At 39.8% G+C, this 17672-nt stretch overlaps 2 protein-coding genes across 2 annotated transcripts in view; one reads left to right on the top strand and one right to left on the bottom strand.

The window, feature by feature from the left end:
- The window catches only part of LOC108041268 (protein O-mannosyl-transferase TMTC1), a 46474-nt gene that overhangs the window by 4447 nt on the left and 24355 nt on the right, over positions 1-17672 (top strand). The window contains 1 exon segment of the mRNA XM_044460246.1: positions 2585-2863. Within this exon segment, the coding sequence (XP_044316181.1) occupies positions 2835-2863 (29 nt within the window). The 5' untranslated portion in view covers positions 2585-2834.
- LOC108041265 lies at positions 14625-15612 on the bottom strand. The gene is made up of 2 exons (XM_017119146.2): positions 15290-15612; positions 14625-15234 (listed from the first exon to the last, which is right to left on the bottom strand). The coding sequence occupies exons 1-2, from the start codon at positions 15610-15612 to the stop codon at positions 14625-14627; spliced, it is 933 nt and encodes a 310-aa protein (XP_016974635.1).

Raw genomic sequence — 17672 nt, 5'->3', positions numbered from 1 at the left:
AAGCGGGGAAAACAAAAAGAGCGAATATGATGGAAAAACCGCTCACAATGGGCTCGACCGATACGAGAGCCCCTGAATTGCGAACGGCTTTATGCATCCAACAAATGAAGCGAATGAGTCGAGCCATCAACAAAGGCGAACGTTAAATGTTTTATATTTAAGAGCTCGCCAAACAACCAATATGAGTGACTGACTATAACCATTTTTCTACTCGCACAAAAGCACTCCGCTCCAACGGCCTCGTCATGAATAATTATGATTTTCAATTTAAAGAATATTTTCACACAGCACAGGCTGTTTAATTGCTTTTTCTTCGAACGAATCGATACAGAAATTGACTTGTCGACGTTGCTCCTGCAAAATGTTAGAGGTGGTGGAAAATTGGGTTTCAATTGCTGAGCAATTTTAAGCTGCTTCGAGGAATCCATTTTACCAGCAAACACACATGAAAAAATACAAAAAAAAATACTTTATGAAATTAAAATCCAATTAATAAAAACTAAATGGAATTGTCTATATGCTGCTTTCAGTTCCTATAAAATTTAATGTTAAAGAAAAGGTTTGTTTATTTAATGGAATTTATTTCGTCACACTCAAACGAAATAAATAATTGATCAGCAACAACTAAACAATTTTCCTCTGTGTAGAAAAAAATGCATATATTTTTAGTTTGGATAATAGTTTTAAAGTCAACTTGCAAATTGCTCTGATCTTTATACTCATCCATGAAAAAGTATGATAAGCAAATCAAAAATGTATATTTGCCAATTACGCTCTTTTTGGTTATTCAATGCATAATTTATGCGACAGGCGGTAATGTTATTATACCAAATCAGAGGAAATATTATTGCATTGCCCGATACACTCGCACTTATACATATGAATGAATATAATTTTAATTCAGCACTGCATGCAAATGAAATGGAAACGTGCCTAATTTTCTTTTCGCCTTTAAACGAAATCAATGGCAGCTGTCAGCACGACATGCCACCACAACACCCCAGTATTCCATTCGAGTCGGGGCTCAATAAAAATAATAAATAATAGAAAAATGCGCATAGAAATTGCCATTGAGATGGGTGCAAAAAAGGGGAGTGAAACTGGGGAGGGAGAAATGTGCGTGACACTCGCTCAACTCATGGACTTTCGTGGTTTTTCATAAGAAAACAAATGAATTGAAAAAGACTTCGAGGTATCCATGAAAAAGTAGATAAAGAATCCAAAATAATTATAAAAAACACTTGAAACAATTTCAAGTATGTCATTAACTATTAACTAAAAGATTTAAATAGTATAATAAATAGTAAGATTTAAATTATATTTAATCAATAAATATATTTTGTTTAGATTTGAATCCCTGTTAATATAATGAAGATATAGCTTTGAATATTGTTCGCTTTAAATATAAAAATAATGGAAAAAAAGGGTGCTATTTAGACGTATTTTTGATGGTTTTCTTGCCCTTCCGGTTTCGATTCTAAAATGTGTTCTCCGGGGTCTTTTGTGTTATTGACTGCGACATTTATATGTCAAGCAGTCAGCCATATGTGCATTTTCACATAATAGACGTTCGTGTGTTTTTCGGCGGTTTAAAACATGACAATATTGACAGCAGTATACACATAAATTCACACAAGAAAAACTGGGACACACGCGGGTGAAAACCTTTTACTAATTAGGCAGCCCATTTTCAATTATGCGCTGCAACAAAAAAACAGAACACATCAACTTCTTCAGCGAAACTAGAAACAAAACAATTTCGTATTAATGAATCGAAAATAATTGTCCAACGTCAAACAACAAACGCAATGTCAGAGATATTTAATAGATAGCCACAAAATAATTACGCCAAAATAATTTACTATGAATTACTAAGGCAAACAAAACAAGAGCGGGCAACTTGCGCAACATAAATTAGAATTTGTTGTTTAATTGGATATTTGATGCGAATTGTTGTTGCACCGCGTCCCGCTTAGCCAACGAGCGAATTGAGCTTTTCTCAACGTATTAAATTTCATCAATATGTACCAATTATTTTCACCATGAGCTTCATTATTTTCGAAAATAAAATGTAGCCACGACAGGAGCTTCGTTGCCCCGGATTGTGTTTCAGGAAAGTACGAATGTTAGGAAGGGCAGGGACTAAGGTCTATCCGGTTTGGTCATCAATTAGTTTTTGCTCTGGACAGACCTGCAATTGAAACCAAACATTTTATGGCAATTAGGATGGGCAGGGGGTTCTTTGTCATAAGGTAGAATAGAAATCCATTTTAAAAGTTTCAATGGGAAATGGTTTCAAAACAAGAAGCTATTTCTATTGATAACTCCTGTTAAATCAAAATAACTACAAAAACCTTTGGATATATTTCTTTAAGGATTTCAGACATCTAGATAATTTTTTGGACACCTTTTTCACTTCACATTGTTATTTAATTAGTCAAATTAAAATTTAATAACCGGGAAACCTGCATCTGTGTCCGCCCTTTCTCCTTTTTCGAGTCACCAAAGCCACAAGTTATAAAAACACTTTAATGCATCAAAAACATATTATTTAATAAATAAACATTTCACATTTTCCTTGCAGTGGCGCAAATAAAAAGTATGGCCAACGAATCTAGCAAGGATCAACAGCAATTTAATTAAACCACAACAAATTCACTTGATTGCAAAACATGAATTCGCAAAAAAGCATCAGCACACGTGGTTGCTGTTAAAATTCCTTACTTGCATAAAATATGAAATTCATAACATTTTAATATTGCCATTTGCGTTAATTAAACCATGAGCAATTCAAGCCATTCAAACCGGAGCCAGAAAAAGCAGCTCGCTTAAAAATGCACACTCCCAAGTGCCGTCGTCCGAGGTAAGTTCTGAAAATAAACATAATAAGAGATATTGCCCACGTCTCCTGCATTCTTGAAATACAATATTTTCATACAATTATCAGAGCAGGGCGGTGCGGTGCGGCGGATGGCAAATTTAATAAGAGCCAAGAGCTTTTCTACACATTCAAAATATTTTGACAAGTTTTTCAATAATGCAATAAAGTTACCAACTTGGGGGGGCCCCAAGGCGCTGGCAGTAGCGTCCAAGGACACTCCTGATGAAATGAAAATATTGCCCACAATTTGTTAGGTCCTGCCCGAGAACGTGGCCCGGAAGTGGGACTCTGGTCAGGAGTCCTCGTGGCCATTTGCGGCTACTTGTTTATCTTCCTGCATTACTTTCTTGTTTTCCCCCATCTCTGGAAAGAAGGGAAGAAGAAAGATTTTTCAATAGACCAGAACGGCGGACGGGCAACGCATAAACAAATAATAAAAAATAACACAGCAACGGCAATCGCGACCCTGGCAACGACCTTTGGGCCACTCATTTGTCAAGACGCGGAACGGGGCTGAGAAATCCAGGAAGGAAGCCAACCACCCGCGGCCCAGGGCATCCATCTTGGCGCCCTGCCCCTGGCAACCAAGACATATGGCCGCGCTCCGAGCAAATCGCGCTCCCAGTGACCAAAACAAATTAAGGCCCCACTTAAAGGCACAGCCAACAAATCAAGTCGGCACAACCAAAGAAAAGTGAAAAGCAAACTCTGGGAGCCAGCAAAGTCGACCTGACGCCGAAACGAGACGCTGGAGACAATCTTTACAAGATTTACCTGACTGGCATAAGTAATCAGACTGGGTCCGACTGGCTCCAACTTGGGCCAATCGAATTCTAAACTGTCGTCCGAAAACGATTTGGACACAATGCTGAAATCGGACATCATAGGGCAAGGACACGAGGCCATCAATCTATTGACAGGCCATGAGTGTTCTCGAAATCAGTTCTTTGGGTAAAATCTCCGGGTTACGGAGTACATAAAAATTGATTAAAGAAATAAGTTTATTCATCAAATTGTTATTCTATTGATAGTCTCATTAGCATTTGAGTTTAGGTTTATAAAATAATCAAAAAGTTTTGTTTAAATACCTGCTTTAAAAATTACATGAATTGAGAAATGAATGCCATGCCCATTTAACTTATCCTCTTAATTATGTAAATAATTAAATTTTGTGAAAAACAAGTTTCTGTTTTTTCAGAGATTTAAACATTAATTAAACATTATGTGCTCTATTAAATAAAGTCAAATCTTTCACAAGAAATCCATTCGAAAGCAATAAACTGCCCCAAAAGGTATGCTATAAATTGTGGGTGCAAATTAAAGTTTAAGAGTTTCAAGGAACTTGAGCAATTTCCTGACCTGAAACCTTGTCTGGGCGACAATGAAATCGATTAAGCTTCCCATGTCCATGTACACATCCACATCCACATCCTCATCCTCGTCCATGTCGATGTCCTCAAACATTTTGCAGCAGCAACTCATTAAAAAGCATTAAACGCCAGGAACGGAAGTCATTGAGGCTATCAGACGGAGACAAGCTTCCGTTTCTCTACTTGAACTGTTCCCTCTTTTTTTTTTTTTTTTTTTGCTGCCTCTCCGGCACAGATTTACGGGGCCAAAAGTGCGTAAAAAAGAGGAGTCGGGAGGAAGGAGGAGCTCGTCCGTCCGGCAGAGATTGTCACCGGGCCAATGGTGTTGGAGACTTCAAATGATTTATCGCCCGATAGTTGAGTTCAAAAGCGAAACGCAAAGAGACAGCCGGCAAGGACTCGCCCGCACAAATATTTATTTATAAAATTGTTATCCCAACCGGGCGCAGTCCTCTGTTTCTGTTCTGTTCTGTTCGCCTCCTTCCGAGTCCTTCGAATCCTTCGATTCCTGCCTGGGCTCTTGGGCTCTTGGGCTGATGGGCCGCGTGTCTTGCTCATTGCCAGGCATTCGCTCATTTTCAAATCGGATTTTATCAACTGAATGCCATTCTTGTGCAAATATCTTATCTCGCATCCGCACAGGATAATGGCAACTTTTTCTCGCTGCCGCACTGCTTTGCGTTCATCTCTGCTCCTTTTGGCTTTAGCAGGAGCTCAGCCCCGGCTTTGGATCCCCCGCTATTGTATGGCTTTGGAATTATTTCGAAAGCGGAAATTGATTTTCCTTTCTTATTGTGCACGGTTTTTCGTGTTTCTGTTGCTTTGCTGCTGCTTTGCTTTGCTTTGCTGATTTCCCCCGACTCGGCGACACAGCTCGCTTTACATATAAATAATTTGGCCAAGGGCCGGGGAGACAGCAGCTCCTGGCATTTGTTTAGCCATAAATGGAAACTCACTTTCCTTTTTTTTCGCCCCCTGATTTTCCCTTTGCAGCGCCTCATTTGGCGCCATTGCGATGATAATACGGCGATGATTAGAAGCCCCGAAAAGCTGAGCGCAGAAAGTGCTTCAGTAAAAGTGGATTTTAACCCTTTATGAATTGAGGACTTTTCCATAAAATCAGATTTCCATGGAACAATTTCTCCATTTATGATAAGTACAGATTTTTTGTAGGTTTTGAGTTTTTCAAGATTGAACAAGAGCTTATTATCTTAATCTTAATCTTTTAATTTTTTTTTTTCAATTCTTTTAAATTAACACTAAATTTATGTTGGCCAAAAAAATATAATTAAATGCCAGCACTTCAGCTTTTTATAATTTTTTTCTTTGCAAAAGATATAGATGCCTTTTTACAGTGGACACAAATGAAAAAGTTGCTCATACGCAACGTTGGCTCTTAAGGGGTTAACCAAATTTGGGGCAGACTATCAGTGGTCCTGCCCTGACCTGGGCCATTCATTCTCGCGCTGGTGTCGAGCCTAGTCCGAGGTCCTGGAACAGTGGCCCGTATCCTTTGGCGCGTCTTTGACATTATGAATGATCAGCATAAATTTCCCTGAGCTCTCGCGCTCCAAGGCCCAGCTGCAGATGCTTCGGCGAGGACAAAAAAAAAAAAAAGGGAGCGGAACAGCGGGGCCACGGCAAACGGAGCCAGATAACTAGCGAACAAAGTGAAGGACGGCTCTGAAATTCATTTCATTTCATTTCCTTTGTACGTGAGCAACATTTTTTATGCAATTCCCTGTAATAATTCTCTTGGTTGTCGCCTCTTCACGCATGAATATTCAAGCTGCAAGCGAGAGTCCTGAATCCAGAACGAAGCCCCAGCTAATGAGACTTTCTATGGCATTTTAACATTTCTTAAACCCAAATCGTGTCCGGATTGGTTCATTCATAGGCAAACAAACCCGGAGTGACCCCAAACATGTTTGTCCAACAAACTTGCACAATGAGCCCAAATAAGAGAGAGCAAATAATGTCAAACAAAAAGGAGGGAGATGGCTGGGACAACGGAAAACTAAATTCAGTTTACATAATATAGCTCATAAAATATTTTTCGCACATTCATTGCCCCTTGGCCCGAAACTAGGCCACACTCCAGTGCTGCTCAAACACAATTCAGGCATAAACAATAAAGTAAAACGACAATGGAGACGACGAAGAACTCGAAGGGAAAATAACTTGAAACTTGAATATTTACATATGAAACGAAAACCACCCACGCGACACGAGCAGACACACAGGGAAAAATGTGGTGAATTCGAGGAGGGGGGATATGGATCCGAGGGTCGGGCTTCGAGTTCGAGACTAAACAGCACTAAATTAATTCTGCACAATTTGCATTAAAATATGCAAATAAAAAAGTGAAAGAGGCAAAGACGGAAGCGACCGTTTAAGGCCTTCCCCTGCCTACGAACTATAAAGGGGATCCATCCGACGGGCCATATACCATATATTCAGACCCAAAAATAAGCGTTAAGCATATGTGTGCTCGAGTGGCTGCAGACAATGGCGGTCGGGGGAGTTTGCCTTTTTAAATTGCGAATGCTTTAATGGGCCCAAAGCCTCGGGAGAATTCCGGCCAAACATGGACCTGCATCGGTTCTTGGCTTTCTTTCGGCTGGCTCGAGTGTTTCGATTATGAAAGTGCCTCCCCGGTCGCACCACATTATTGCATGTGGTGCAGCAGGATGTGCCGCAGGATGAGGCCAAGGAGCACAGCCACATGTCTGACTGGCTCCCCGGAATATTACACCCGGAGAAGCTCGCTGCAAATTTGATTGTTCTTGGAGAGCGCGTGCCTCGACGTTGCCGCCAAGAAAACGGGCTCCAAGGAGCCCAAGAAAATGGGTAATGGGAAAAGGGCCCGGGTGTCGGCATCCAATGAAGCATGAAACTTTAGCACACTTGCAACAGTTTCCCATTTTTTCCTACTTCTTTTCCACCAGCTATTCCTTTTCCTGTTCTTTTTTTCTGTGAGCGAAATATGTTAGCTGCGACTTTGGTAATCTGCAGTGGGTGGTGGATATCCGTATATATACATATATATACATCTAGAGAGAAAAATAGATAATAGTGGGGAAATGCGTGCACAGTGAAGTGCAAGATGCTCAAGCAACAATATAGTATATATATCAACGCTAAAGTTGGTCGATAATTCTCCAAAAAGGACTCAAAATTAGAGTTGAAGTATTAGTCGAATTTGTATTTAAATGCTTAAAATGCACTATATTATATTACTATGAATGGCAAAGAGTAAAAGTATTTTAGAATTAATAATAACTTATGAGTAATCCTAGCTTAGTTACATTTAAACAGAAGTGTAAATATCGTATAAAAAAAAGTGTGAAAAGTCTTGCAGAAGGTTATTCCCCAGCTTAATAAAAACCCCTTTTGAAGCATAGACAAATACAATGAAATACAATTATTCAAGAAGCCGACCGTCTGGCTCATGTAACAAATAACTCTGCAATTTTAATTACAATTCCGTTCCCTTATAACATATACATACATATACACATTCATAGAGAATCCATGATTAATTTAAGAGGGAGCATGTCAATATACACACATGCAGGCTGGGGAATCGTATTACCTTATTGCTACTCTTACGAAGTCAAATTGCAACGAACTCATCGCTATGTATATACTATATATGTGAAAGTTGCAAAGCCACAAGCCAAACGGATATTATTGCTAACCCGCTGCACACGGATGGATGCTTCAAGTGCATGTATTTTTTCTATTTCGATGTTTCGCATCTGCGAGCGTGGGGCAATCGATTTTTAATAAAAACTGCAAACGAAATCTGTAAGCATATTGTTTGGCTATAAAATTAAAAACCAACAAGCACTCCTCAGTGTGTGTAGTATGGCGAGTTTCGCTAAAGTTGCTTAAAAAGAAGACCACTGAAAAAATGTTATGACCACTAATAAATTATTTTAAAGTCCTGGAGAATACAGACTTTTAATATAGTTAAAACTAACAAAAAAAGCACTGGTGAGATTCATACAAAATGGCGAATAAAAAAACAAAAAAATAATGTTACTTTTATTGCATAATACGAAGTTTATTTTGGATATATTTATAGGACAAGAACGAATTCTTGTCGATTGCACCAAAAATAGTACTGTCCTGGACGGAATATAATAAAATTAAGTTCAAATTTGAAGTTTATTTTTTCCCAGTGTAATCGAATGGGGGAAACCATTGTATTAGTACCCATTTACGGTTACATTTTCCAGCAGTGGATTTTTAGATTTCTATTTGCGATTTCGTTGCCCGTTACCAGATTCGTTGTTATTTTTCCGGAGCTAAACAATTTTCGCAAATGAAAGGATTTTTTCATTGTTCTCGCTTTCCGCTCTCGTTGTCTGTCCAATGAAAACACGAATTTAGTTAATTACCGTTGAGCAGAGGAGACGATGATAGAGGGACATCGTCTGCAGTTTTCCCCTTTGGAAAACCCCAACTGTAGCTTAGCTGGGACTACAAAAAATACCAGAGCTACGGCAATGAAAAACTCAAAGACTACGCAAAACAATAAAAAAAAATAACAAAGCAGTCAATTGGCTCAAAATGAGTTTTTATGGGATTTGCATGCGCTAAATAGGAGAATAAATGTAAACAAGGCCAACTGAATGGTCTGAAATTGCCTGCAGCCTTCCAGAATTTCCCGTCTTCTTTTTGCTGCTGTTGGTTTAAAAATTTTTGAATTTGCATAATTTTAATTTTTATGATACGCGGCTGTTTTTCTTAATTGTTTCTCGTTCAGAGAGTGAAGCCACCGCGGCAGTTAATAAAAACAGAACATATTTAATGCGCGCAATTACTTTGCATACGTTACGGCGCAGGAGCAAGGACTTCCGAGAACTTGTGTACGCCTAAAACACTCCACGCAGATTTGTGGAGTCCAAGTGTGCGTCGGCTCTTTTTACGGCCACGGAGTGGCTTGTCCGGTTCTTTACATAATAAAAGCGTAAACACGTTTTCACCATCGCCCAGCCGGACTCCGGCACTTTGGACTCCGGGCTGTGGACTACGCCGGACTATTACAATGGCGCCACGGAGAAGAAAGGAAAGCCGCCACTTACGCGTGCCTAGAACGAATAAAATTGGCTTTTTGTTTGGGCAGTTTTATGAATTGCTTCAATGCTCATTTACCGGTCGGCCTAATGGGTGCATTGCCGTATTGCCCCCCAAAACGCCCACCCACCCACAAGGTCGTAATGCTAGTTCTCTGCGGTAAGAGATCCATAAAGTGCACAAGTTTTGCTACTTTTATGTTCGGGTGTCGGCCTGAATGTGGATTCATTGAAATACTTTTCTTTTCTCCGCCTCTTAGGAGTGGAATAGGTGACTAAGCTTAGCCAGCATATAAGGAGGTCTAAGTTGTATAAAGACATTTTAATGGATTTTATTTAGAAGTCAAGTCTTTACAAATAATAAAGTAATTAGCACATTTTGATAAATTGAATATTAAAATATAGAAAATCCATAGAAAATATATTAATGCTTAAACTTATTAGCATTGGAGCATTTATTTCTAAAATGTTTTTTTTCTGTGTTTCACCAGTTTGATCGAAAACGAAAGAGTTTTAAAAACTTTGACAAGCGTCATTCATTAACGCCCCAGTCGCTCCACTTGCAAATCAATTATCTGATGTGCCAAAAAAGTTGAGGAAGTATCAAAAACTCGTTGATTTACTTGTTCAACAACAGGGGGGCCCACAAGGCCTTGCAAAAAGTGCTTGAGTGCACATATCAAGAGGAGCCCAACAATAAACTGGGTTAGGAATGCCAGACTCGACCGACACGATTTCAATTTGCTTAGTTGATAAATGCCAAAAATTAATTCAGCCAGCACACAAAATGCCTCACTTTTTGGTTCTGGTTAGGATGGTACACACATATAAATATGCATGTGAGTAGCTGGAAAATATTTTCACTTTTTTTTGCTGTGATTCGTTCGGGGGCTCCTCAGTGAAGAAGGAAAGTTGCCTTTTCTTCTGGCTGTGTCAGGCACAAAGTTGCACCGACTTTGCACCCACTTTCCACCAGACTCGTTCGTAGATGTACTAAATAGTTTCTCACGTGACTTTTACCCATAAAAAATGGGTTTATTGCTGCACACGTATTCATTAATGGCAGCAATGAACTCACATGTGAACTCCGCGGCAGTTTGGGGTTACTTGCGGAATGGCTACCCACCCACCCAGTAAATACTTGTTGTTGCCCTGCCGGCTGCATTCAGAAATGGTTGCAACTTGCAAGTCGTCTGCACAGGAAGTGGATATTAATTGTGAAAATTTCTGCGGATATTTCCTCGAAAAATAGCTGCCCTCGTTTCTTGTCGGTCTCAGTCATACTCCGAAAAATATGGCATTAGCTGGAGTTCGTTGGAACTTGCATAAGAGGTGAGCTTTATAAAGTCTCGATAAGTGGTGCACACAATAGTTGATTATTTCTTGATAGAGTATATATAAAGGCCACTCAGAAAAATGAATATGTTTTGAAGTAATACCGAAAATACCTACTATATAGTTTATAAAATTATATGGGTGGTGTTTTTGAAACCCGCAATCAATCAAATTGATAAATAATCCGTCGAATCTGCATTCATTTAGTGTAAGCTTGACCATTTCTCTGTCGTTTGCACAGTTTCCTTCGGAAGGACAGGGAAAACGATTTTTATTCAAAACGCGGGGTATAATAAATAAATTTCCATAATGAGCGAAAAATGTCTGAATGGTGATGTAAATCACTGAATTTTTCATTGATTTCAGACGACTCTCCCCTTTTTCCAATTTATATTTTTTACTGCTCGTTTTCAATTATTCGCGTATTTCGAATAATTCAATGCAGCGAATGCCTCCGCTCCGCCCCCCCCTTGTCATCCGCTTGTAATTACGTAATAAGGCAGTGAATGTTTTTAAGCCGCTTACCGTTAACAATCGTACCGGGAATAACTGAAGTGAAGGCGGCCAAGAGTCCTGTCCGGGGCGAAATAACATGTTATTGCACTTTTCTTTTAAATGAATGCAGTAAGCTCACCATGGGTAACACATGACAATGGCAAGGCGCTGATAAAAGTCGGGGTGTTTGCGGTTGCTCCTTTATCCTTCAGCTCACCCAGCACGTCCTTTGCCTTGACAGGCGATGGCTGGGTTGTGTGGGTTGGATGGGTTGTCTGGGTGGCTGTGCTGGCGGGAAATGCATTTTCAAACCACAAAAATAATTAAAAACTTTACGCCCTGTCCCCGGGCAGCTCTCGCATTTAATCCTGTCAGACAGTCCTGGACAACGGGACACTCTCGTGTCGAGGTCAACCGATAAAAATCAAAGGAGGCGAAGTCTTGGCCTTTAAACGGCACAGCGCTTAATGAAATTGTCTCGCCGCCTCTGACGGACGATCTGGGTCGATAAAGGATCTTTATGGTCGAAAAACCTCGTCGATGCAAAGTTGCTTTTTTGTCTGGTTTTCCCTTGGCTTTTCCTTTACCTCACCTGTTTTCAAAAGTGCAAAAGCTAAAAGGTTTACGCACCATCGCACGCGACTTGTCAAAGGTAGAGAAAAATGTCGAGAAAGTTTCGGTTTGCGGGTGTGGTGATCTCGGGTCCTGCTTTTTGTCCGACTTCTGTTTTTTCCTTCAACTATGTTAACCCATTTATAAACAGGCAACTCGATTTGCCCTTTGATCAGAAATTTGCATTTTTCATAAAAAAGAAAGAAATAAAATGTTATTAATAAAATTAAATTTCAAAAGGTAACATTTGAGGAAGATAATATAAATTAACTGATTTATAAAATGCTAAAAATTTACCTTTTTTTTATTGATTGTCTTAAATAACAATCATTTAAATTTTCTTGTTATAAAAAGCTTCCATCAAAATATCTAACTTACTAAAGCAAATGTTACATTTTATTTACAAATTAATAGGTACTAAATATTACTCGCATTTTAAACAATACTTTTATAGTTATATTGTTAAAAATATATTTCATGTTAGGACAGTTTTTAATGACTTTCCTGGAATATACCACAATTTTGTCCAAATTGTAATGCAAATGAAAAGCATTCTGTTAAAATGGAAATTAACTGCCCTGGGAAGTCCAATTACCCTCCATAATTATTTCAAAATTGCCGCAGAGAGGAACTTTGCATTTGGCCACAGCCGAAAAAAGAATCTGGCACTGCGTCGAAATGGGTTAAGGCCCAAGGCCAGACCACAGTCATCTTTAACGAAGGAGCTGCCCGTTTTCGTTGGGGGGCTGAACTGGCGAAAGTTGCTCCTCCTAGGCCCGTAAAAAACATTTGCGCAATGTCAACAAATTTGCGCGCTTATTAGATTTTCGTGGTTGCACACAATTTCGCCAACTAAGACCGCCGCAGTGAGATAAAGTGCAGCCTGCGAAAATATGAATAAAATAACGAGAATTTTTCGCCAAACGGAAGTGCACGCTGCGTTTTTTCGGTGGGTCTGGAGAGTCCGGAGTTTTCTACCGATTTCCCGGGTCTGCGGTTGACCGGCGGCCAACGCCCACCACTGGGTGAGGGGACGTGGTCAAGGGGCGGGAGTGCCACGCCCATTCGCGCGACGGTCACGGTCGCCGGATCTGCTAATGAGTTTTGTTGTCAGTTCTTGCTGGCCAAGCACAAATCGGGTGGTTGGGAATCATTTGGCTGCTCCATGTCCTTGCCTTTGCCTTCCTTTCCTTGGATTTATGTGCCAGGACCCACTGTCTGTGTGTTTGAGTGTGTGGTAAGTTAATATTTGCTGCATAAATTCCAGTGCGTCGGAATTTACTGCGCTTCGTTTTGCTCCTTTCTGCTGGCTGTCCCCGACATTTTGCTCGCTGTTGTCCTGGAATTATGAAAATGCAGTCGAGTCCAGTCCACCACATAGTCCTGCGGGACCCTCGGACCTCTCCGCCATGGACACACGAACACAAGAATATTAATTACTTTTTGCATTTTTAGCTCGGCGCCTGGAATTCAAATGAGCAGATTTCAGTTAATTTGTTTTTTAGCAAAAATATTATTTTTTAATTCCAAGCTCTTAATCCGCTGCCAAGTTTCTCTTTTTTGTTCATTCATTAAGCGCGCTAAGCTCGTAAATCCACCAAAAACTACATGCTTACTTATGGGGATTTAGTTGTTGGATGAGCCGGTCACAAAAAATACCGTATAATATTGGATTTACTTAATTTGACCGCAGCAATTTAATAGGAATTTATAAAACCCAAGCTTGTTGCTAAAATGTTAACTTCAAAAGTCAAAATTGTATTTTTTCAAATTCGTAAGGTCACTAATATAAAATCATATAATATATCATCATAGAAGGAACGTTAAAGGACACTAAATTTTTAAAGTGCACTGACTTTTATTTGGGGCTTGTGATGCATTCCTGAAAATGACACATTTTCGATTAGTAAAAGGTTTGTGGCAATCAGAAAATGTGACATCTCACTAAAAGACCGCATCATTGTCCAATATTCAAATGCAAACAGAGAAGTTACTCGGTTCTGTTGACGTAATGCGGCCGGGTTGACAATCGAAAAACGGTCCAAATTATTCGTACGTTAAGTGACAAATGCCCTTCCATGCCAGGATCAGAAGGACCCCAGGACCAGACCCATCGAACCAACTCCGATGAGCTGCGTTTACAAAACAAACGCAAAAAGCGAGCACACAAATATGACACTGAATTGTTTTTCATGTCGGCCAGCACAAATCGAAGCCACCTGGTCAGGAGTTGTATGAAACGGGTGGAGCCAGTAGTGATGGAGCTGCCGGTTTCAAATTCCATTTGACACATTTTCGCTACCGATTCGATTTCATTCGGTGTTGTCATGCTCGCTGTCATTTTTATTATGCTAGTGGGTGTCCCGCCACCACCACCACCGACATCACAATAACCATTCGCCACCAGTCACCACCTCCCAGGTGATTGGGCACTGCAAACATTCGATTTGCAGGCGGGCTGCAAGAGGAAATCTACATTGTAAATTTGCGAGTGATTTCGACTGACTCCTCTTATGGTGGGATTTCCAGTTAAAGGCAAAGTCTTCTGGAGAGGATTAATTTTTCGGCAAAGTTTTCAACACAATTTAAAGGTGCATAAAACACTTCTGAAGTATTTATCTTGGGGCAATTTTCTGACATTTATGAACTATTTATGATGATATGAATGTACAGGGGAAAGTTTGTCGACATTATATGTTAAAATGGAGTTTATATTTGAAAATATCAAAAGGGAACTTAATAGTTCTTTCTCTGGAACATTATCTTTCAACATCTCAAAACGAAACTGAATGATACTATTTTTTCTTGAAACGGACCTTACTAATACTTTCTGTAGTTAGTGTAGCGCTAATCTGAGAGGTCAGCATCCTGGAAATAGTTCTCCCAGAGCACTTTGTAGTTAATATCGCCGCAACTGAGGCTCAGTTCGCTTTGATCTTTTTCTGAATCCTTGAAACGATACAGGATGGGCAAAAGTTGCGCTATGGCCAGCTTGATGAGACCTCGGTTGCTGGCAGACATCACATATACGTAGCCCGTGGGGAAAATGGCTGAATTGACCATTGTACCCATCAATTTGCAGATCAAAAATGGCTTACTCATGGGATCGTATTGGGTTAATCGGGGATTTTGCAAGTGGAGTTGCTCCAAGTTCAGATGAAAGGGCACACTGAAGGTGGCGTTGACCACATTAAACTTATAGCGGCGCAAACGGGGAGTATAACCCAGGTCCCTCAGCTCTTGGACTATATTAATCAAACCTCTTCGGGCATCTTCACGGCTATAGCCCTGGCAATATATATTGCCATTGGGATAGATCTTCAGGCTGCTCATGGGCGAAAGGCGATTCACCAAAACAGCCAAGTGTCTATCGGGATCGAACCGGGCATGGCGAAGATGGACCTCCAGTTCCGAGAGATCGTACTTGGATGTGGTGGTGGCCAAGCAGGAAAAGGGTCTACAAGGGTGCGATATCATTTAGTATGCTACATTACCTGTTGTTTTCAACTCACCTGTACAATATATTTAGATAGCGCTCGATATCAGACAGTTTGGTAACGTCTTCGTAGATGTGCAGCACCTCTTTCTCCGTTGGCGTTCTTGGAGCAGCAATTGCCAAGGAATTCTGCCGGCTTGATTCCTCACCTGACTCTGAACATTCCACCTTTGAGTCCGGGACATTATAGTCAGCTAGAATCGGCGCAGATGGCAGAAATTCTACAACTCCAAATAGATTCTTCTGGACCTTCCGTTCTGGTTCTTTCGGTTTTGGCTTTTTCGAAACTAACTTGGGCATCGGCTTGTAGCGCTTGGTGAACTTGCTCCTGTTGACCATTTAAAATCTTTTATGATTTATAACGATGGCTAACACTTTAACTTACATAGACCAATTCATCTCACTTATTTTATACCGAATTCTCCAATTAAAAGAACGAGGTTTCTGATTTAGCGTGACCAGATCTACTTAAGAGTAGGGCTGCCACATCAATTAATCGAAAATGCAGCCCTGTTCTTATTTTAAGCCTATTAAAGGCGCGAACTTGAGTTTCAAGCTTTTTAAATAAAGAGAATTGATTTGATTGGCATAATTTATGTGTAAAAAAATTTAAAAGTGACTAACAAAAATTATAAGAACGCCTAATCTTTAAATTAAGTGGTTTATAGTTCTACTTGCTTAAGGGGGAAATAAAAGAAAAAATATTGCATTTGGTTAGTTATTCAACATAAGTGTTTGATTTCCATAATGTATTCAAACGAACTGATACTAAAACATTAAAATCTGTGCTGTAAAACTCTTTGATTTATTTTAATTTCCAAAGTGAATTATTTGCCAATTAAATGTCGCTCGACTGAATGCTATTAGCTCTCTAATTAAATTAGAACAACGCATTTCGTTGCGTCAAATTTGAAAATCGTCTAACAAACGCAAGCAAACAATCAAAATATCATTCAAATTCAAATCGCAGAAATTGCATAATTGAAACCCCATTGAAGTCCATTAATAACTTTATGCAGCAGTGCAATTCAAACACACAGACGCGGGCAAATCAAACACCCACCCACACGTACTCATATTTCTCAGCCGGGGAAAAAAGGGCGTAGAAGTGGGCGGGGCAGGGGACTTGACGTTAGCTCATCAAACCCGAAAAACCACTTTGCTCAACTCTTTTCAAAGTGCATACATCATCAACGCTAAGCCAAAACAAAAAAGCAATGCAAAGGGAGCGAAATGAACGATGACGATGGAGGTGGTCCAAAATGGTGGGTTTGTGGGTGGTTAATGGGTGGTGTTAGTGGGTGGTGCTGGAGATTGGCGGTACGAAACGTTGAAAACTTTTGTGCAATGTTGATTTTTCCGCAAGAGTCGTTTTTTGCCAGCACCGGACGAGCAGACGGACGGAGACGGTCTACGGGGTCCACGGTCGATGATGATGGTCTACGGACGGAACGGAAGCAGTGCCGCAGGCACTTTATAAAACCCGCAGCTCAGCAAAAGTCTTTCAATAATAATAATATTGGGGCGCAAGAGGGACAACAATGGCAAATGGGTGAAAGTGCTCGGTTTAAGACTCCCCCACCAGCACATTTCCCCAGGTCATAGGTGAAAAGATAAAGGCCGTAAAGAAAATAAATAAAAATTACAGATTTGCGGAGTTAAGTTTAATTCCTAACAAACAAAATCTGACTGATGGCATATTTCATTTGACTATTATAGAAATTAAGTGCACATAAATACATTACGGATTTTTAATATTCAGGCACATTCAATATGAGGGCAATACCAATAACAATAACAAATTAAATTTGTAATTTAGTTTTTATTCTTCCTTGATTCTCTCCATTAATTTTTTATTGCACTATACAATTTATGATGCAAATTGGTATCTTTAAACCTCTAAGGATAAACAATGTTTAAATTGCATATGTACTTTAGTTGCACTACATTCATTTTTATTTTATAAAAACATTTGTTATCTTAGTTCGCTTAAAAGTTGTTTTATCGGGCTATAAAAGAGCTAAATTTGCTTTCATTATTTCATGTATGTCATTTAAACGGAATTTACTACCCTTGGATTCAGATTCTATGACACTGAGTCCATTAAAAATCAAATGTAAAATTGTGTAAATCATAGCCTTGACTTCGCCCCATACCCTTGTCCTGACCTTGTCCTGACCCCTGACCCCTTGGCGGGAATGGGGAATTGAATCGGGAGAATTACGGCGACTTCTACCGGGAGAATGGGGATTGGGGGTTGACGTTGCTGCTGTTGGTGATGATGATGACAAACAAAACAATGGAATCAAAGCGGTTAATGGCTTTTGTGTGTAAAATGAATGAATGCTGCAACGTTTCCTGCTTTCATTTGCAGCGTCATTTGCTCTGGTAGCTGCCCT

The sequence above is a fragment of the Drosophila rhopaloa genome, unplaced genomic scaffold (assembly GCF_018152115.1).
Source record: "Drosophila rhopaloa isolate 14029-0021.01 unplaced genomic scaffold, ASM1815211v1 contig_2, whole genome shotgun sequence".
NCBI classification, from domain to species: Eukaryota; Metazoa; Arthropoda; class Insecta; order Diptera; family Drosophilidae; genus Drosophila; species Drosophila rhopaloa.
The sequence above is the reverse complement of the archived record's forward strand: the minus strand, read 5'-3'. Positions and strand labels throughout refer to the sequence as shown.